We start from the raw sequence: 21,900 nt of genomic DNA, 5'->3' as shown, positions 1-21,900 counted from the left end.
AGCCTTTGTTGCCATGACGACGCAAGCCGATGATCTCATAGCTGTTACCTTTGAGCGTTGCTCTCTTAAAGAGACAGTAGCTGGAGAAAAGAGGCTGGCACAAGGCACACAGACAAGAGGCCTGTTTGTTATCTTTGAGCGGGACTAAAGCTGGAAGTCTTTACCAAGGCAGAGAACTTACTGGTTGTGCTGTTGAACAATAAAAGGATTTTGTGTCTGAAGAAATGTGTATGTTATAATTAATAATATAGCTTAAAAATGGTTGACATCCAAGTGCACTAACAAGCTAGTTCTCAACTGGTGAAGATTTGGAATCCAGTGATGCAAATATAATATTAATTTGGTTTATTTGGTTTATTTGGGCTGCAAGGTCAAGCCATTATATTTGTAACAACAATATTCCCAAAGGGAGTAGGCGGAAGAAAACTTATAAATGCCTCTCATACATTGTCAAAACATACCTGTTGACATTTATTTAATTTCACTGAAACAATTTATTGTAGATCATGACTACAATTAATAAAAATAATAAGAAATAAGAAATGTATATTAAATATTAATAATATTTTGTTACTTTCTAAACAAAACATTGCAATTTGACGTCAATAACAATTTGAACATCAATGATAAGTGTTGACGGCAATAGGACATTATAAAAAAATGTACCAACAGTCATATTTAGTCATTGGCAAACACCTGCATCCCACTTTTGGATCCCAAATCACCAGTTGAGAATGACTGCACTAACACAACAATAAACACAACAATTACAGGTATAAATAGGATATGCAAACATACAGATTAACTTAACAATGTAAGCCTGAAACTCACTATCAGTGTATGTGACTGGAAAACACCTGTTGTCTTGGTTTACAAATAACGTGGGAAACCGTATAAGAGCTCCCACTTCCTATAAAACAACACTATTTTTGCCATGGGCTGCCCTCCAGTGGACCAGTTCTGAAAACACTAAACCACTCCGAGACTTTGGGCCGAGCGCTAAAAGGGGTCAGAGTGTGGCCCTTCCTGATCTGACATTTTGGAGGTAGTGGACATTTCCCTCTATTCTCTACAGGGACGCTCCTTTTCCTTCCACTGGCTGCACTGTTCCTTCCTTCACTCTCTCGGCCTATTGTGCACCAACTGCTAACGGATACAAAGGCCCCGGAGTTATTCACTTTTAATAGCCAGTGCTACAACTTTGCAGTCACTACCGCTTGCATTTTATGGTTGCCGACAATGAATGCGGGGTTTGTGCACGAGTGAGGCTCCTGAAGAGTTTGGGGGTTGAATGTTATAAATTCAACACTCTGGTCAAACTCTGCCACCGATGGATTTACACGAGACACAACAAGTAAACAAGAGACAGCTGTGGAATAACTTACTTACTGTATCTGTAAGGGGTCTAGTAGTGATCTTAACACCTGTTAAATATATATATAAAAAATCCTTTAAAAGTTCTTTTCAATTTGGGAGGACCACCAAAACCAAGTTGGTCTTTAGAAGGCTGCCATGTGAGCTAAACAATAACTGTGAAGAATCTGTGAAGTTTTCAGCTTATTGTGGTTTGGATACGCATGTTAGTGATGGAGAAACCACAGACATTTTATTTATATGTCGTGAAATCAACATGCCTTTTATTTGTAGGGACTGGCCCCATTCATTTGTTTGGGAATCCGGGATGGAACGTTCAATGATACAAATAGCTGGCGAGCCCTATGTGCCCATTTGTAGCAACAAGCGCAGGGCCCGAACCGTTTCTTTGATTTCTATGGGGGCACAAATCGTCCATGGACAAACGGTAGTAACAGACAAGAGAAAAAGGAGAAAACAAATCCACAGAACAATGTGGTGCCCAAATGGATTCAAAGAACTAACATTCTAAAATTTCCATTGCTTCATTATTGAGCAAAGTTGCCCTTTTCCCAGAATACTTAGCGGTTTTGATGACATTCTACCAAACAACTATCCTCCACCCTCCTTTCCAAACCATGGCTTTCTAGAATATGAGATAAAATTAAAAACAAAATTTAACGGAAGCTGCTCGAGAAGAATTATTGCTCGGTTTGAACAATGTTTGAGCTTGTCTTGCAGCTCCTCTCCAGACCGGATGAAAATGAGTCAGACAAAAACCTGTATAACTCACTGCGACCTCGGCGAATGCATTAAACTATCATAGGAAACGCCACTGCGACGAGTTTGTATCTTGCGGACCTGCCAAAATCCACCGCTTATGGCCACTCTATACAGTTTGGTGAGTTATTAGCCGTTAGATAAACATTCCACAGCTTATCGGTGTTTGCGTTTGTTTGGCCCCCCCTCTCCATCTCTTTTGTTTGTGCACTTACTACATGAAAACGGCATTTATGAGAAAACACCTGAATGCAATTTGAGAGAAGACTCACGAATACAAGAATCGCATGCATAAGAAGAAAATCTGGATATTTTGTTGCTTTTAAATGAAGTGAGGAGAAAGTTTTGCCTCTCACTTTAAGAGATTGTGCCTGCACCTAATCATCTCTGCGCCGTAGCCGCGATCCTTCCATCTCGAACACTATGAGAGCACATCCTGCTGCTAGAGATGACGAGTTGCTGACGAAGCCTCCCAATACTTCACTCGAAAACCTTTATCTACTGCATAATCGCTCACGGGTCTGTCATTACTTGCGGAAATAGGCAAGCGCTTTAGTTGTGGCAGCGTTTTCCTACTCCTTGGTCATTGTTGGGGGGGCCACACGTCTGCTCCGCACTTGATCCAGACATAATTATGATCTGTCTACGCAGTTACATGCGCTTGAAGGCTGGGATGGCTCCGGCAGACCTGCTGATCGCACATGACGTTTTTGCCCAAACCTGCCCTGCTCTGATGTAAATTGCAGACTCAATTACTTCAGATGAGCATGTGTGGGAACGCAACCTGTTCTTTAGTCTGTTCCCTTAGGCTTTGATTAGATAGAAACTGATAAACTCTCCGAAGTGTTTGTGGCATAGAACCTAGAGTCAGGCTGCCGCAGAAAAATGTTGAGAAGGAGTGATGGAGAAAAGCGCAGACGGCAAACGCTTGTACTTACCATCAAGAAGTCGAGAACAAAACAGAAGCCTCTAATAAAATATGCCACTACATTATGGTTCAAAAAGGAACCCTGAGCCAATGGCTGACTTGTTTCTATGGTGTATGCAAACCATCCAACTGCCATGGCCCGTACTGCTGTTGACTCAAATGTCCTGATTATTTGCAGGCCATTTTAAAATGTCAAAGAAAGCAAAACTATTGCTAATGTACTCAAAAAAGCTCATGTATTATTTTATAACAAGTTGAATAAAGCTCAAGTGAGTGGTTTTCAAATTGCTATGCAGACTTTTCTGTTTGTTTGTTTGTTTGTTTGTTTGTTTGTTTGTTTGTTTGTTTGTTTGTTTGTTTGTTTGCTTGGTTGTTTGTTTGCTTGCTTGTTTAAAGTATAACAAGTTACTACCCCAGACAAGTTGTCCAGGTTTAGTCCAGGCTTATGGCTGGTTTGATCCCAAAGTGGATTTACTTTGGTTCATATTGAGACAGGGGCGCGCGTAGATTTTGTTCCATTGGGGTGGCTCAGAGGGGGCACTCATTTAGGTTAGGGTGGCACCAGGATTGGCTCATAATTCAGGACGTTGTAAATTGTACTTGACTCAGTGTTCAACCAACTCTCTGCTTTCGATTCCTACGATGCTAAGAAAACTTTTGAAAGCTTTATTGATCCCACCCCAAAATAGGGTGACTGTTGCTGCTATTGAGATCATATCCTATGCAATTTGTGTTATAATACAGTAGAATTAGCCTGTGACATATAAAAACAATGTTTGGCTCGCTCTCAGTTGATTTTATTATTTGAAAACTGTGTGATCTATAAAGTGCAGAAGGTTTTACTGACTTATATGCTTCAATGTCCCGCTAAATTGCTGACCTGGTCCCTCTTTTCTTTTCTTTTTTTACCATTCGACATTAAAAAAAAGAGCAGGATCGACCACAAAGGCATTACCCACCTATGCACTTGATGTCAAAGCCCTGGGGAGGCTTGAGGGTCCGTCTAACCCAGCCGCTCCGGAGCACTTCCAGCTGAGCCTCCTCGCCCTGGACGAGCAGCACACGGTCGTGGATCCAGCCGAGGAAGAAGACCTCGGACAGGGCGTGCGTGAGCGCCTTGTTCCAGAAGTGCAGCATGTTGACGGCTTTAAAGTTGGCGAACACCTCGTAGCCGCTGCTGCCGTGATGCTCCGAGCTCTCCCCCTCCTTCCCTCTCCTCCGCTCATCTCGTCCCAGAACCAGCGCGAGGGAGTGCGGGGCGATCTGCAGGAACTTCTCCATTGTGGATACGCGAAAAGTTTAATAAAGATCATTCAGAAAGTGTAGCGTGGGTTTGTTGTTTGGGTCAGATTCCCTTGTAGATCAGAGCAGAAAAGAGCTGAAGCGCACAGAAGAGCCGCCGGGTTGACGGAGGGAGGGCTCCATGATGGAAGTGTCGAGCAGGTGTATATGGTGAAAACAAGGAAAAGTGCAGCAATGACACGCCGCGCGCGCGCACCGGCCCCTGTCAAAGCGCATTATCCTAATGCCTATTTTCAGCGGCACTGAAGGAAGGAGGCGAGGACTTGGCGCGCGGTGCGTTCAAGTGCTGCACGGCTAACTCCGGCAGACCCAAATGGACTTACCTTGTTTTAATGCGTAAAGTTATAAAAAGAACGGCCCAAAAACAGGATTACTTTGGACAAACTTCTAAGCGCGTAAATTGTCTCAAACTTGCATAAAATACCGTTGTTTAGCAATAAAACTACCAACTAAGTCAAGTGTGTAAAAGTGTGTAAAATTATGTTAGAACAAAAACCCTTGGCGTGGTTACAAGAGTAGGCCTGTAGAAGCTCTGGCGCCGCCCCGTGGTTACACATAATATAGGCTAGTAGACTAGACCAGCGGGTTTCAATCTGCAGTAGGGCCTACTTCAGGTGTTATTCAGGGTCCTGCAATACTAGACTTTTTTGTTGTAATTAAAGAAATCTAACTTAAGTGTTTTTGGGGTTAATCCAATTTAGGTCTATTTTACAACCTTTTGAGTGATTTTGACTTGCTCTTGCGATGTACTTGGTGTGAAATGTTTGAAACCCACTGGACAAGACAACTGATAAAAACATTTACTTACAGTACTATATTTCACCAACATATATCGGCTATATATAATAAAAAATAAAATCCAAATCTTTTTTTCTATTGGCCATAGATTAAAGAGTAAAACACTGGCTAACTAGTTCAACTTTTACTCTATAGTCCAGACCAGCTGGGTGGCGTTTTTGACAACCACAATTTTTCTTTTTTAGAGCTAATGCCTCATGAAATGGCCAGAATCGAACATAGCACATCTAATCTAACTTCCATAAGACTCATTTACCTGTATTTGATGGCACTAATGTAAGTCACTCTAATGTAAGTGAAACGTTCAAATCAAAGACAATTCACACCACTGTTTTCTGACACAGCTGGTGAATAGCGTTTATTGTTTCTGCTTTACAAAACTTTGTTCACCAATTTGACAGTTGTTTAGAAAACAGGCATGATTGAAATTTAGTGCCTGTAAAAGCACTGAGTTGAGAAATAGATTGTCAATTATTCTAGCTAATGTAATTGTAAAGCCCAAACTGGTTCCCAGGCTAATGTGCTTTATCTCTTCTTAAAACACACAATACACATGCAAAATGGAGTTACATATTTAACAGACAGTTCACAAGACAATTGTAAAAGTCTTTAAAAAAGGAGGATGTGCTCAGCAATGTGAAGTATTCAGCAAGAACATTCTTTAACAGCAAAAAAAACAAGTAAAACTTGAACTTGAAGTCAAGTCAACCATGTACTTAGGATTAAAAACATGTTCCTCATAATCATGGTTTTTCCATATGGACATTTCAGTTCACTCTAGATGTCTGAACTAAGGTATGACTAATAAATATTATCAAAGTCCACTGAATGTTGACGTGTATTCAAGCATAGGCACAGAAATGAGCTAGGGGGTTGTTTAGACCTTCAAACAGTTGCACATGATTCTAAATGTGGTATTGTTTCCTATGATACTGGCTTGTTTTAATCCCTGAAGTTTATAAGTTTATACAGTGTAAACGGCTTGACCTGGTGCAGAAGTAAACAGAATAGCATTACAAAGTCACAAAGTCCTTATTGATTTCAGAAATATCCTCCACAGCCGTCTGCACCTTACAGATTAAACTTTGTAAAGCCAAGCCATTACACAAAGAGGATTCTTGGTAAGGTAAAATAAGTCTCAAACAAAACTAAAAGTAATTAACCTTCTCCCATCGGCACAATGTAGCTTTAGCTTCACAAAAGCTTAAAGCGGCTCAGATGCACGTTAAGTTTTGACATTATCATGGAGTAAAGTACATCTCTTTGGTCAGCATTGACACAATGCATGGGATCTGCTTCTTCGCATTGAAGCCTGGGGAGTTGGAGATAGATTCAAACTCCACTGCCACCTTGTGGTTGACACGTGTCATGATGTGCAGCAGCTCCAGCTCTCTTCCATATTTACTGACCATGTCGTACAGAGACTGCATGAACCAAGAGCCAGTCATTGTGTTCCTCCAGGAGTAGTAACCTGCGAGTAAAGGAAAGAGGGGTTAACTAAGCACTGTGAATGCAATACTACTTTAGGCTGATGTCAGTGGGATCACTAACCTGGGGCTGTGGAGTAAGCGTACAGGAAGTCCGCCTCCACTGGGATCCTAGCGCCCTCATCGTCTGGACTGTCAGTCTCAATGCCTGCGTCCAGGTCAGTCCCTCTGCAGGCCTGAGCAGTAAACACACACAACACAGTGTAATGTCAGACAGGCGCATAACCCATAATTATGTGTACTGACTTGTACACATTCCTTTAATTTTTTACTCTTTTTATTACATTCAACTTGTACACACCTGGATGAAAAAGAGTTTGGGCTTCCCTACGAGAGATTTACAGCGGTCTCCCCTGAACAGTGACGTGAGGAATTTTAGCTCCACGGAGCCATCTGTGCCGAAGAACACGCCTTCATCTCCATGACTCAACAGCACACAGATGAACGAGGCTGCGTTGCTGTGGTCCTCCTTTGAAACTGGAAAAACAGTCTTACATTAGCCATCTCACAAATGCTTTTATATGAGGCCAACACAATAGACGGAACTATTGAAGGGAAATACTGAATAAGAAACAGATTCCAGCAAGGTCTTAATTTAGCCTGTAATATTTCAAGTGTATAGCGCCCAATCCTTCTGCGTCTGAGTTCATAATCTTTTTTTAACTCCCCCGCCCTTGCCCTCCAGTCGACAGGGGGGTGCCCCTCCCCTACCCAAGAAAACAATCCAACATGTGACCTCATGTACTGTGTATTTCTCATGTCTTGATGTTTTTGTGTGCTTTTTTATGTGCTTTGCCTTAAAGGGACTATACGGAGTTTAAAATGTAAAAAATATGTATTTTCGTCCCCCTACATGTTCCAGCCATGTCCTAATGTGTATAATGAGCCCAGACATATTCACCACAACTACCTCTAAAATCCCGCACTGTCACTCAAAAAGTTGTTATTTCGGGTCCGAATTGCCGTCATGCACGAGCTTAATATAGAAGGTGCAGTTACACGCATGACCTGAGGTGGCAGTAGTGAGTATAAAATGGCTAACTTGCATCTAGCCCCTTTAACTTTAAAGGCCACCGTTTTTCCATCCTGAGATACGGTCTTACCTTGTTAGCATTTAGCCTCTCCTCTATGGACCCAAACAGGGTGAAGTTAGAAGCCACCAAGCTCTTCCACGGGGACAAAGACCAGACAGGTACACATCAACTCGTCTAAGCTCAGGTAAAAACATATCTCAGTGTGGAAAAACGGCGGCCTGTTCCTTTAACCTGAATGTAATTTTGCATTTCTTCTTTTGTAAGGTGCTTTGAGTTTCCTTGTGAGCGAAATGTGTAAATAAAGTTGCCTTGCCTTTGCCTATAGAAATTCTGTGATGTTGATTGTCATCTATAGTACATAAGAGAGGCTTGCACAGGACTGTAAAGGACAGCTAATTCTTAAGTAAACAAGTGACTACAGCCTATTATCAGAGAAAGGCTAGGCCCAAGTGGACACAAATCACTAAAACAATATTGTGTCAATCCATTTATGGGCAAAAAATAAAGAAAGATAGCGCTTACCAGCTGTTAGCACCTGCTTCATCTGCTCCACAGACTGATCATTGTACACCTTCACTTTATAACCCAGCTTGGCAAAGACCTTCATTGCGTTGGCAGCATCGACGTCTGTGCCATTCCGCTGGTTCATGCCTAAAAGAGGAACACAAAGCATATTTTTTTCTAAAAGTGTTCCCTGGCCCTGCTGGCGGATTCATGTGAGCAGTCTCAAGCTTGTCCCTGTGAGATTGTTTACTGCCAACTTAAAAGACCCACTTAATGCATAATGTATACTTTTAACAACGGAAAACACACACAAATCATGCTTTATTTCTTCTATCAGCTTGAGTAATCCATCTATTTCAATCCGCCTCCTTCACGATAACATCCAAGTAAGGTCTCTTCTTGCACTCGTCTTTCTTTCAAAGCAGACACTTGCGCTTTTTCCAACACAAAGCGCTGAATTCCCTTTGGGCAGACATGTAAGGTCACATATAACGCGCCGTACACTTCATTCCTGTGGAGCCAAGCGTTCACTGAGCAAACACAAAGATCATCTCTGCGTCGAAAGGCAGGAGTCACACTCATTTACCTTCTACTTCAAGGCTCGGGAGGAACTTGCGAAACCAAAACGTTCACCGTGTGGTTGGAAGCGTACATCGAGTCACGCTGAATGCTTCCTTCCCGTGTCACATTTGATCAGGTGCAGCGGCCTGACGTGTTGGGGTTGCAAAATTGATCAGGAAATTGAATAGAGTTTGCAACCTGAGAAGAAGTCATGTAATGTCCTCTGCAGATAGTAAAATATCCTGTCCCAATTTTCTGCAAAACCTGCTAATCCTGTAGTTTACACCTCCATACACAAGTTCTGAAATGCATGGAGATTCTGTATTCGCTCACAGTGCATATTTCAGTCTTCTCTCAAGAGTGGACGCCCCAAGACCTGTTTTAACATACGCTGTGAACTGAATCTTGATTTCAAATACTTGCCAGAATAATCTCACTTGGATCTTTCCTCAATTGTTCAGCAACAATGGTTTCCTTCCCATTGTTTGAAACCAACAGGTGCCACAAAATAGGTAAAGCCAAGTCAACCGTTTTGGACAAAGCTCCATTTGTCCTTGGGGGTCATCATCTCACTGACTCAAAACGCAGACACATCAATCTGAGATGAAGTCAGGGCGCCGTGACGGAAAATGCAACCGAAACCCGTAATAAATGTTTAAAGCGGTGATGATACAAAGCGCCGGGCCTCTTGACATAATGGAGTGACCAAGACCTTATTTCTCTCTGTTGTTATCTTGACTGACAGCGAGCCTGATCCGTCTTTGCCGATTCAGCATTTCACAGAACATGCCAGATGTCACAATCATATCCATCAGCATTTGTTCAGCATAATACAATGAACAACCTTTTGTCTCTAATTGGTGCGCAGGGATGCACAATAAACATCTGAATTGGGATCCCTTGTCATAATAGTGAGAGGAGCAGACAGTTTAAAACCAGCATTACCTTTAAAGCCACACCGCGCAACATTTTTCCCAATAAATAATATTGAAATACAAACATTGATTTTATTGAAATTCCTCATAAATGGACAAACAAACATGTGCCTTTGCTGCGAGTGGCTCAGCTCTCCTAAGGCATGACTGTAACTTTACCAGGAGCGGGTACGTCTCCAGCTCGTCTCCATGGAGATGTCGACTAAACGCAGCAGAATTTTTGATTTAAATAGGCTTGTTCGTCATCCACATCCATTCTTTGATTACACATTTTCTGTGTCGAGCTGGTCATTAGGAGCATGTTTTGTGCTGAAGGCAACAGTACAGCCCAAAATGTTACACAGTGTGCCTTTAACCGCCTCTAATTCAGGACAAATAATCTTTAAAATCTCACATGTTGGACACAATAATCAGCGAGAATTTCCAAAATGTTCACAATCACATGAAAATGAATGTTGACTTAGTTGTGTTTCTCTACACATGGGCGAGTAGGTGAAGGAGCATTACCTGTCCTCCTGTCAAAGTTCTTGTTGTTGATGATGATGCATTGGCCGATGCTGGGATAGTCCAGGCTGTACCTGAAGCTGTGAGAAGCTGCCTTAGCGTCCACCTCTGCCGCACCGGCGCCTGGAGATGCAATGCCCCGGGGGGACCTAATAACAGGAACAATTAGCTTGTGTCATTGTGTGTCAGAGAACAGATAGAAATTCAGCACGACCTAAACTGGCATGTAAACTTGAGAAACATTTCTGTGATCCACGTCTAGCGGTCCTGAAATGGATCACATTGTCACATTGTGAGCAGCTGCACGTCCTGTAGCTGCTGTAGAGACAATGGACCGCGTTAGCTTCAAGTAAACACACTTACTCTTTTCCGTCCTCTTTTCTTGCATCAGTGTGATCGTCTCCGCGTCCATTACCCGACATTGTTGAGCGCAAGTCCTGAGCCGCAAGACACACAGCTTTCGCCTCCTAATACACACCCAAAAGCCAAAGAAGTGAAGCGGCGAGAGGTGTGAAGCTAGTTCTCCGGCTCTGCCTTTTGGTCGTAAACAAAGATGCTGATGATGTCACACGCGCTGGCTGCACCGCGCATGGGTGAGGCGGGCGGGACCCCTGTAGGCTGGACGCTCCACTACAGGCAGTGGTCACATGTCTGCAGCTCTAACTACACTTTGTTTGCAGTAGAAATTAAATTGAGATGTCAAGTAATCATAGGATGTTAAAGAAGACAGACAATGTGTGCGCTTTACTTAGACTTTAATTCACTGCTAAAACACTGCATTAAAAACAGGACAGAAAAATAACGAGAATTTGAGACAGTGCACATTTAAGTTAATGCGTTAACCCTGACTTAACTTTATATTAGAAACATATCTGGGATTTTCATTTCAAATGTTTACATTGAACAACCATTTACATTGTGTCACTTACAGCTGCACTGCCTGGCAGTGATCAGATTGATCAGACTGATTATATCAGCACACAGAGTCACAGCACACACAAACACACACTTAAAGATACTTTCACAAACTTGAAAAACTAAACAAAACAAAGAAATGAAATCTGCTGGACAGTGTAACGTCAACAGAGGTGCTAATAGAAGTTTAAGCTGGAGAGCAGCTCTACAGTAGTCATTCAGGATAATAAACCAAAGTGCATTAAATCTCTCACCGCTTCAGGTCAGTTCAACATTTATGAAGGTCACATATTTCCACAAATGTGTTGTTACATTTAGTTTGAGTGTTTGGTTAAGTACACTTTGAAAATGTCAAATCAAATACAGATTTAAAAAGTACTTCCTCTCTGATAACAATGGGTAACAGACACCGTCATGTTACTGTATGTCAGTTCACCTCATGCCAAGAACATTATGCCACTTGTGAAGAACACAGAGGCACTCTTATTGCTGTTAGAAAATGTACAAGTGCAGCACAAAAGGACTAAATGCAGATTAAAGCTATGCTTGAAATGTTTACAAGACGTCAGGAAGACCTCTCCTCACAGCTTTAATACCATTCACTAACATTATCATCAGCCCTGGTCTGGAAAAGCAACCTCACAAAGGTGAATAGTAAAACGAATTACAGAGCTTTGCAAAATTCACAAAGCATTTACATAAATGTGTGTAATCACATGAAATAACTGACAAAATCCAGTGAAATCTTCAGTGGGAGGCTGCATGTTCGTTCTATGTTCTACTCATTAGAAGCAATTTAAGTGTTCAAAAGTCGATATCACAACATTGAAGTTAAATGATACAGAAAAAGAAGATTAGCAGCCGTAAGAAGAATTTGCTATAATTAATAATCGACTTTAATTTGAACAGACACCTGTCTGTGATGGGTGCGGCCGTGATTCCATAGAGCTGAAAAAGTGCCTTGTGACTCTCACAGCTGGAAGAGAACAGAAAATGGTGTAAGAGCTGCTCGGCAGTGGGGCTACAGCGTTGTTCTCTCCTGTCACCTTTTCGTGATGTCGACAGTTAGAAGATGTCAGGGCATATGTCCCAGGTGGCTTGGTCCTTGGTTTCCCAGTAGCCTCCTTTGTAGACATGTAAGGTCTCCCCAGACACTGGGTCAGTTATCTTCTCAAACCACATTGACTGATAATTATCTGGGTGGGTGCCTGCAAACAACAAAACCATATGCACGTTTGTAAAATAGTTTTCAGGTACATTACCCACTAAACTAGAACATGGTCACATTTATACAGACAGTTGTAGTATGATATATACAAGCCTTTTAGTATTTTTTATTTTGTTTTATTTAATAAAAAAAGTTTAAGGAATAATAAATAGATTTGGTTTCTGCATTGGAACACAAATGCATAAAATAAATATTTGGCTGCACTAGACTGACTCTAATTCAGCTGAAGAACTAAGAGTGACATGGGATCAGGGGCAACCATTTCTTAAGTAAATTCTAAACCTAGTTCACTAGTCTATCAGCCTACAGTACTTGCTTTTAACATGGGCTCCATAGTGACCTTCCGTGCCTTCCACTGTGACACAGAAGTTACCAAGAAGTACAAAGAGAAAATAAAAGTGTAAGTAAGGTCCTGCTCTGTAAGTATTATGCTACGTATATGTATAGGATACTTGCTTTGGCAAGAGAGAGATGGTCCGTATGGGGCTAGAAAAGAAATTGAAGGATGATGTTCTGATGTAAAATGATGTTGAATTGATTGATAAAACATGTCAAATGTGAGGGGCTACTTGCATGCAACAGGTGTTAGAGGGGGAGAGTCCTCTGGGTCAGCTGCACACCAGCAGAAAAGACAATGAAAAGTGTATTGTTCAATTACTTTGTGTAGCATTGTATGCAAAATACAGTATAATGCACAAATCTTAGCTCACTCACTTATTTAGCCAACAAGATCACTTTTATTTTCTGCTACAAAGCTACACAAAGTGTCTACTTAATGACACACAAAATGAGGTGAAATGTACTTGCTTTCATCAGAAACCTCACTTGGTTGAGTGCCGGGCTCCACTGGATCAGCTGAGTTAAGCAGAAACGAATGAAGGTATGGAAAGTATGAATGAGACAGTTTGATCAAACATAAGTCTATTATACAAAAAAAACACACACTACTAAACTACCATGGCATTATTATGCACTCTAAGGGTAAATCACTGAAGTACTTGCATGTTAGAGAAGAGTCATGAATGAAATCCCTATCAGCAGCTTAGTGATGAAGCACAGATACAAGATGACCTAACCGCTGCTGACTGACCTGCCTAAAAACTACGCTCCTGTCTCCCTACCTTCCTCCGGAGTGTTGCTGGGCTTTACAGCCTCCCGCTCCCTCTCTCTCCGGGCGATGCGCTGTTTCTCCTCCAGCCTCTGCTTCTCCGCGTTGGCCTCGTCCCAGCGCCCGTCCTCCATCAGCCTCTGGTCGGGACGGTGCCGGCTGTCTGTGGGTGCCACGCCCTCCTCTTGCTCGTTCAGCGTCAGTGCGAGTGAGGAGAAGTAATACATGTTCTCTGCTCCCTCACTGTAACCATGAGAGCGTAACAAAAATCAACATCTCGAGAGATCGCTAGTGTAACGGCGTAAACTATTCAGAGCGTACGGTAATGAGTTCTTCCTCCAGATTTCTTTGGGTTTCAGTGTTTGGTACACAGTCCTCTGTTTGCCCTCGGTCCCGTTCTCACCGACGCTGCTTTGCATCACTTTGCTCAGCTCCATCTTTCCATCCCAGGTTCCTGACAGCACATAGTGAGCCTTCCCATCTTTATCTGTCACTACACCTGTAACCTGGAATAAAACAAGAATGGATCTTAATGAATGCACATAATATCCCTGCAGTCAGAAGTAACGAATACTTAGTTAACTCAGTATAAACAAAGTGCTGAACAATGAGAATTTTGTCGACATACATTTCATTATAGTTCTTGTCAACGTATCATTTTTGCTGATTAAATCAAAAGTAATCAAGGAATACTAAAACAATGAATAATTCTCAACATATCTTTGTTGAGCAAAAGAGAATGAACAGAACTAGGTCGTCTAAGCCAGTAATAAAACTAAATTCAAATTTATTATCAAAATAAAATGAAAGTAAATTGGAAAAAACTGGAACTAAAGCAAGCAGATGGAAACCTTACTTTTCTCGGAACATCTCTGGAGAAGTAACTGTAGGGCGTAAACTTGAGATGACAGCGGTCTCCTGTCTTATGGTTCACCACATCTATCTCACCAGACTGAAATATGTAAACAGAGACGTTCAGGAAAAATGCACTTTGTAGGTCGGACCAGATAAAATCTATAATTTCTTACCTGATCAATCCATAATTTTCCAACAATAATGTTGTGTACAGTTGTGGTCACCTTCTTCCAGGAATAATGATTCTTACTTTTGTCAAACAGACATTGTATCGAACCTAGAGAATCAATCATAAAATAAAACATGATTTAATTTCTTAAACAGGAATCATAGTCCTCCATATGATCAGAAGCAATGTATTGTGGGGTTTGTAGTATGCATGGTCTTCATAATGAGCCAGAGGCCACTACTGTCCGAACCATGAGTTTGATAAGTGGCATGTGCCGTGAGAGTTGGTGAGATTTTATTTCTACACTCACCCAAAGGCATGATGGAGAGATATTTCCCTCTGAACTTGCTGGCCAGAGTAATTTCCTGTCTCAGGGTCCAGCCTTTTTCAGAGAACGCGTGATGAGCTGCAGCTGGTGGATGATGACTCACCTGAGGAAAATTAGGCCACAATATTTGACTAAGGCAGTGGTTAGTGGTGGTTTACATACAACACAGCGCCATCAGGAAGTATCCATGCACTTTTATTTATTCCTGTGTTATTATGTATAGTCTGCAACACTAATGTCAATGTCTACTTGAGAGCAATAGAACAATGTACAAGGTCGACATACTTGTTCACACAGAGAACGGTAGCCGCTCTCTTTGAGCCTGTCGAGCTCGAACGTCTCTCCCAGCAGTGGGTTGAAAGGTTTTCCTGTGCGGTGAACGGTGGTGGAGTACGAGGAGACGGTGAACGCGGCCACGTAACACATCTGTTCTAAAGAGCTGTGACACTTGGCCGCCTTGTCCAGGAGCTCGTAATACTCCAGGTCTTCGGACAGACGTTGCAGCATGGACAGGGGTTCGTTGAAATTTACCTGCAGAGGCACGAGGGACGGATTTGAAACAGGTCCAGGAGCACTGATATTTGAGAGGAGACTGAAATATGCCAATACAAGACACACAAGCATTGAGGAGGATACATGGGTCAAGTAAATAGGGCTGGGTTTGAACTCACTGAGCTCAAAAATAACTGTAATATCCAGCCAATAATTGATAGTTTCCATGTGACGTTCTTGTGAGGTCAAAATAATAGTATAAGCCCCTCTCAAATAACAGTCTACATCTAAAACATATTTTTCCCAATAATGTGACAATGTATATAATGCAACAAACCAAAATCATTGAAGAAAACGGAAATGCAATGCTTTTCATAGTTTCATGTAAAATTGCTTTGACTGATGGACAGGGTTATTCATGTAATGTAAATTTCCCCAGCCTGGTTTGATCAAACTTATTAGCACAGCTGGAATTGCCATTGTTGATATACTAAGACATGGCAGGCTTATTACATGTAAAATTTGCCAGATTCATTGTTTATTGTCCTTGGTCGGTGTTACACTACATTGCTTCCTACAATTCCTGCATGCTACTTACAGGCATTGGTATCTTGGAGAGCTCTTTCCCGATACAGTTCTTCATGATGCTCCACAAGTTCAGGTAATAATTTGGCTTGTCTGGGATACGAGTCCGTCTTTGTCTGACGGGCTCCAGCTCCAGAGATTGTGGAGAGTCTGGATTTGACGCCAGGGACAGCTCATCAAACTGGACAAAGACCACATGTGTGAATTCACAACTCAAAACATTTGTCACGGGTTTGCTTTGACTGCGATTAATTGTGCAGCCAAAGACTTACGTTCACCGACTGGTCATCCATTCCCGTCTCGCAACTGATGCCACTGACATTGCTGCTCGATCTCCTAAAGAAACAAAGCAAAACAAAAAGTGCTTAAAATATTTTACAAGCTTTGCATCAAATGTCGTATAGCGATCTGGCATATTAACTTGTGATATTTGGGGTCCGCGGGGACAGTGATAAACTCCTCCATTGCATCATAAAACTCATTGTCATCATCCTCGTCGCTTGCGTCGCCTTTCCCCGATGAAGTGCCTGCAATCACACGAAAGAGGTTGAGAAATATTTCGGGGATTTGCTCACGGAGCCAGAAATGGAATCTCCGCGTTTACTTTTCGCTGCTAGAGAGGGGTTGCTGCATGAATTAGGCACAACAGTGGCTCCTCTAAAAGCCCTCTCCAGGTGGTTGTGCTGTTTGGCTAGCTGCTCCAGAGTCTCCTCTAAGCGGATCTTCTGTTCTCGCTCGGTCTGTATAGCTTTCTGCCACCGCCGGCTGTGGGTCTGGGCCAGTAAGAGGAAGTCTCGACAAGCCTGGTGGAAGAAAACGCACAAAACAATTAATTCTATGGGAACGACTTAAATGTATTTGAACATGTTGTTAAAAATCTATTTAAAAAGGATGTTCCTGTAAAGTGTGCATTCCAAGCAGTTTTTATTTATTCATTTAGAGCATCTTTTTTACAAATAAATCTGAACTTTGAAATGATCACTTTCTAAATTGTTTGAACCTTAAAGTAGGGGATACACGGAGTACAAATGAAAGGGTCAAAGAGTCCACAAGGCAAAAAAGGTAGGGAAGTCTTTACAAAAATAACCATAAACAAAAAAGTACTTTATAAACTAACTGCAATGCGTTTAATTGCATGATTTCCTGTTATGTCTGAGTGAGCTGTTGCAACTATTTATCTGTCTATCTTTTTTAAATTGAGAATGGATTGAATATTCGATGCCAATTATGCCTAACATATTTGTTAATGCCATTTGTCCTATAGTTGAGAATGCTTACTCCAAACTTACATTAATCATGGCGTTAGAGGTGATTCTAAACAGCGTAGCCCTCTCTGTAACTTGTCGGATCTTTTCACTTGGGTCTCCACTAGCACGAATGGCTTCGAGTTCAGACAAAGACCTGTGTGTAAAATAAAAAGATACTGAATAATTGGTGCACTGTTAATGTGAGTGTCTCAATTCAAAGCTCATCTCACACCTTTGAAGTGCAGAGCCGTGCTTGACAATTAGGTCATTGCAAGTAGCTAGGTCCTCTACTTTGCTGTTGAGCGTTCGAAGTGTGGTCTGAATTTCGGAATTGCGACTTAACCCTGTCTGTTCAGGAGAAGGGGCCAGCAATGAAAAATCATCACCTGAGTCATCTAAGGGAGAAGAGAAAAATAAACAATTTTAAAAGAAGGAGTCATTTTAGGACCCTGAAACATATAAGACAATGTATTATTGCTCACCAGATTCGGCTTGCATGCGCACGGCTTTTGCCTTGGCAAGCTCCAGAGCAGTGATCCAGCGCTGCCGCTCAATCTCTGAGCTGGCCTTTAGGTGGTACGTCTGCGCTCCACCGTTGGAAATGACAAAATTGCATGAGTCTTCCACAGCAATATTAGCTGTGGCTAAATTGATGGTGCCCCGGCACGTGTGGCCCATTTCTGCCTGTGTCCTGGATGAGGAGACACACACACGTGTAACAATACATGCAAATAAACATGTACCTGCTTAAAGTATTTACTGACTCACCTGTAATAGGACAAGAGGCCATTGCTCAGGACAAACCACCGTCTCTGGTATCCTTTTATATAGTTGGTCCATTTGAAGAGCCAGCCTTTGTACATGTCCCCAGGGGTTGGGGTGGGGGGTTTAGCCTCTGACATCTCAGCAGTCTCTGTTGTCACTTGTCAGATTCTAAGAGTTCATTAAGTTAATTTGCTACGATTACAGGGTAGGTTTTATATATAGTTATTATTAATAACAAGAGGCACAGTAAACCCCAGATATAAATTGTAATCTACATAAAAATATGTTCAAGACAATTCCTTACATACATATCCTTCACTATTGAGAAACGGGCAGTCTTTCTTCCTGTTTAAAATAAACACTTGATCTGTCAAGAATGCCCTATTTGTGCCAAAGTGAGGCTTAAGTTCTTGTGTTAGTGTTCACTTGTTATCCTTAGCATATGCGCTAAAAGCACGAAACTACTTCCCTTCAAAAAAAAATAATACATATTTAGATTGTAAAGATATAGAGATGAATAAACGGCACACAGACCGTTGCGATAAAATGTGTGAAAACGTTAAAACTACTTAAAACATCGCCCCGTCATTAAGCTCTATGCTAGCTTAGCTTAGCTCACAGGCAACAACAGGAAGCTGTCAAACAGGCTGTCACGTCAAAGATGAAGAGTCCACCCAACTCTCTCTCAGTGTTTTATCCAAATAGAGAATATGTTGCATTTTGGTAAAGTCTTACCGTTGTTAAGAGGAATTTCATCCATACAGCAGGGCATGCACGGACAGTACTCTCAGATTACTTGCTAGCATTAGCTTAGCTAGCCATTTTACTACAGAGAGTGCAAGTTGTGCAACTGACAAAAGGGCCCTCTACATTGGTTCCACATATTTGTACCCAGGGCGCTCTTGTAAGAGATTCTTAATCTCAGTGAAATTACATAAAGGCTAGAATGAATGAATATATTGGAAGTGTATATGAAAGAGCTCGTGTTCTCAAAGACAAATCTAAAGCCTGCAAAAAATACGATTTTTTAAATTTTATTTTATTGAGATATGAGATGTATAAAACAGTTGTTATTAAATGCACTATATAAATACATTTGATTTGTATACACTGGAAATGTGAATTTGGGTTCTAAACTCAAGCTATCTGTGATAAGATACCATGTAAATGTAACATATTATTTTCATAAAGAGTTGCTGATTCTCAATCTGTCAAAAAGATTCCACAACCTAATATGTCAACGAATTTAATGAACAATTTGCCATCAATCTTTAATACACACAACACATAATCACTGTTTATTAATGTCTAAAAATGAAATCACTTTACATCACTAGGTGATATTTTACAGATCAGTTTGTTTCTTCTTTGTATTTACTTTGTTATGTTGTTTGCATTCATGCTCTTCCCACTCCCACTTAGCACAATGTATGGCGTCTTTTGAGACTTCTGTTTTTCTTGTAGCAGGGCGACTGTTCCCAGAGGCGTGTCACTGCTGCTCATCTTCTTCAGCAGCGCCTCTTCCTCCAACTTCTTCATCCTTCTTTCTGTCTTCATCTTTCCAGATCCTTTTCCATGGAAACGATGGGAAAGTTGCCTGAAAGCTTCTTTTGGAGTGAGTTTACGCCCCGATTCATCCACATACTCAATCTTTACTTCTGGTTTATAACTATCTTTCTCCTTGAAATCTTGTGTAAATCCCCTGTATTCTTCTCTGCGGCTGTACTTGTCATCAAAGCCCATTTTGTCTTCAATGCAGTAGTTGTCATTGGGTAAGGCGCCCTTTGTTGCTTTCACGCGAGCCACTTTCTGCATTTGAGTGTCCAACAAGCCTTTGTTTTTACACAGAAGCAAAGCAGCAGCAAGGCCAGAGTTGACTATAGGCTCCTCGTCCAGAATAGTGGTGGAGGCCGTAGAAAAATCTGGCTGTTTTTGCTCTTCATCCAAGTTGACTGTGCTCCAGCCCACATTTTCATCCATGTCTGCATCGGAGTCTCCATTATCATCTTTCTCTTCCTCCTGTTCAAAGTCCATGATGTCCTCTTGGTCCTCTCTGTTACCGGAGAGACCATAGGTTGGAATGTCACCCAGCGTTCTGCAAAACTCAGATGTAGCGTTGAACACAATGTTGTTTTTTTTCTCTGCATCATTATCTGCATCAGATTTCTCCATCTGTTTGACCTGCTCTGCTACCTTCTCCCCAGAATCTTTGAGGAGCTGTTTTTGCCTAAGCTTCCTCTGCTTCTCCAGCTGTTTATGCAGCTCCTGCTCGGCCTCGTCCTCTTCAATCACAGTTGGTTCAGGAGGCGTAAAGTCATCTTCATCACTTATATCCATTTCAGCCATTCTTACATCATCAGACAGTAGAGGAATTTCATTTATTATTACCGTCTCATCCACCTTAACTTTGTCATCGCCATCAAGCTCTCCGCGTCCTCTTCCTCTTGTCCTGGAGCCAAAATCAGAGCTACGCGTGTCATCCGGGAGCAAGTCACTTACTGCCCTCTCCCTCTTTCTGATCTTCTTGATGCGGCGCTTTGTCTTTTTAAAGCCCACCATTTCCTGTTCAGTGTAGTATTCAGAGGCCAGAATAAGAGAGGGCATATCCAGAGATTGGGCCTGACTTCGGAGAGTTTCTTTCATGGCCTGGAGCTCTCTCTCCCGCTCACCGTCAGCAAATCCCAGAGCACCGAGGCGAAAGCTCTTTTTCTTTTCCCCCTCAATCTCCTCATCATACTTAGACAGCACGGAGTGGGATTTGAATGTGATCATGTCGTCTATATTTTCTTCTTCCTCGTAAGGTTTATAGTCAGGCTTTTTCTTTTTAAGCTCCACATTTTTCTCAGCTTTTTCTCTGTCAATCAGTCCCACATTTACAAGAGTATCTTCCTCTTCATCTAGCACCCCTTTGTCTTGTAAGGTCAAGATAACCGTCTGACCCTCAGAAAAGGATTCCGTCTTGTGCTGTACTTTGAGTCCCCTCAAGTCTCGAGCCGAGTATGTCTCTTTTCTGCCGTGTCCAAATTCTTCCTCAACAAGATCGCTGACACCAAACTCTTGATCCATCTCTTCCAGGAGCTTGGCCCTTTTTTCAGCCAATTCTTTTTCTTTTTCCAGTTTTCGAGTTTGCGCAACCCAGGCAGCAGTATCGTCGAGCCAGTCCTCCCCTGCTAAGGTTTTAACTTTTCCCAGTTTTTGATTTAGGATACGTTTTTCTTTCAGAGCTGCAAGCTTCTCTCGAATTTCTTTTTGCTGCTTTATTGTAACAGGGTTTATGGTCTCTGCCACAACAGGATCCTCTTTGGTCCCCAGTTCTTTTTTACTTTCACCGAGGTCCAGAGGCTTAAGGCCAAGCTTTGCTCGAAGTTTATTTGTCTCCTCAATGCTAAGGGACGCGTCTCCACCAGCCGATTTGGGCTCATAGGTGTCTGTCTTATTGTCTTCATATCCAAGGTCAAGCTTCTCCTTTTTAACTCGAGGCTCCCCGCCGGTGCGCTCACCTTTGCGGCTTTCACGGCCACTTCTCTCCCGGGACCTGGAGCGCCTGCGTTTCTCTTTCTCCCGACCACCGCTGTCTCGTTCCTCTCGGTCCTTATGACGGTGCTTTTTGTGCTCTCTACGCCGCTCCTCATTGTCCTTGTCTCTGCTCTTCTCCTTGTGTTTCTTCGAAGATCCCATTGTTGTTGCTGGTAGTTAACACAGCAGAATCTAAAACACAAACACAACTTGTATGAAAGACGCCACGTTAGCTTGCTCGCGTTAGCTATCAGGCTAAACGAGAAATAGCACGCGTATCTTAACGTATGAATGGATCACGATGGCTAGAGTCTAAATAGCGAAATAGCACAAACGAAAAAATGGGATATGATTCCCCTTCTTACATTGATTTCAAAGTTCTCTTCCCTGGGTCGATTGAGATAGCTGGAACGAACGACGAACGAAAATAATATACTTCAGGAGAACTTCCGGTGAAAGTGCGTTCCACTTCCGACAGCCGACACTACAGCGCCACCGAATCTTTA

General features: G+C 42.0%; 4 protein-coding genes across 5 annotated transcripts; all 4 read right to left on the bottom strand.

Moving 5' to 3' along the window:
• Nucleotides 1-4,012: 4,012 nt before the first annotated feature.
• LOC306961034 (storkhead-box protein 1-like) lies at nt 4,013-4,547 on the bottom strand (the record flags this gene model as incomplete). Its single annotated transcript, XM_079553642.1, has 1 exon — nt 4,013-4,547. The coding sequence occupies exon 1, from the start codon at nt 4,340-4,342 to the stop codon at nt 4,013-4,015; it is 330 nt and encodes a 109-aa protein (XP_079409768.1). The 5' UTR covers nt 4,343-4,547.
• A 1,241-nt stretch (nt 4,548-5,788) lies between these two features.
• Nucleotides 5,789-10,739, bottom strand: casp3a (caspase 3, apoptosis-related cysteine peptidase a). The gene is made up of 6 exons (XM_079554172.1): nt 10,550-10,739; nt 10,190-10,335; nt 8,205-8,333; nt 6,950-7,125; nt 6,713-6,824; nt 5,789-6,632 (listed from the first exon to the last, which is right to left on the bottom strand). Exons 1-6 carry the CDS (start codon nt 10,606-10,608, stop codon nt 6,403-6,405), a joined length of 852 nt encoding a protein of 283 aa, XP_079410298.1. The 5' UTR covers nt 10,609-10,739; the 3' UTR covers nt 5,789-6,402.
• Nucleotides 10,740-10,944: 205 nt separating this feature from the next.
• On the bottom strand, nt 10,945-18,761 carry LOC306960615 (oxysterol-binding protein 1-like). 2 transcript variants are annotated; one of them, XM_079553069.1, is made up of 17 exons: nt 18,614-18,761; nt 17,882-18,046; nt 17,596-17,804; nt 17,346-17,508; nt 17,156-17,267; nt 16,471-16,669; nt 16,288-16,393; nt 16,139-16,202; nt 15,880-16,047; nt 15,075-15,320; nt 14,772-14,892; nt 14,466-14,569; nt 14,294-14,389; nt 13,759-13,943; nt 13,451-13,680; nt 13,137-13,184; nt 10,945-12,309 (listed from the first exon to the last, which is right to left on the bottom strand). In XM_079553069.1, the coding sequence occupies exons 2-17, from the start codon at nt 18,013-18,015 to the stop codon at nt 12,167-12,169; spliced, it is 2,328 nt and encodes a 775-aa protein (XP_079409195.1). In that variant the 5' UTR covers nt 18,016-18,046; nt 18,614-18,761; the 3' UTR covers nt 10,945-12,166. The 2 variants fall into 2 exon arrangements, with proteins under 2 accessions (XP_079409195.1, XP_079409196.1); XM_079553070.1 differs by lacking the exon at nt 13,137-13,184.
• A 364-nt stretch (nt 18,762-19,125) lies between these two features.
• Nucleotides 19,126-21,876, bottom strand: sart1 (spliceosome associated factor 1, recruiter of U4/U6.U5 tri-snRNP). The gene is made up of 2 exons (XM_079552728.1): nt 21,760-21,876; nt 19,126-21,586 (listed from the first exon to the last, which is right to left on the bottom strand). Exon 2 carries the CDS (start codon nt 21,554-21,556, stop codon nt 19,253-19,255), a length of 2,304 nt encoding a protein of 767 aa, XP_079408854.1. The 5' UTR covers nt 21,557-21,586; nt 21,760-21,876; the 3' UTR covers nt 19,126-19,252.
• Between the last annotated feature and the right edge of the window lie 24 nt (nt 21,877-21,900).

The sequence above is a fragment of the Gobius niger genome (assembly GCF_951799975.1).
Source record: "Gobius niger genome assembly, chromosome: 3".
Classification (NCBI taxonomy): domain Eukaryota; kingdom Metazoa; phylum Chordata; class Actinopteri; order Gobiiformes; family Gobiidae; genus Gobius; species Gobius niger.
Note: the sequence above shows the minus strand (reverse complement) of the source record. Positions and strands in the feature narration are given on the sequence as shown.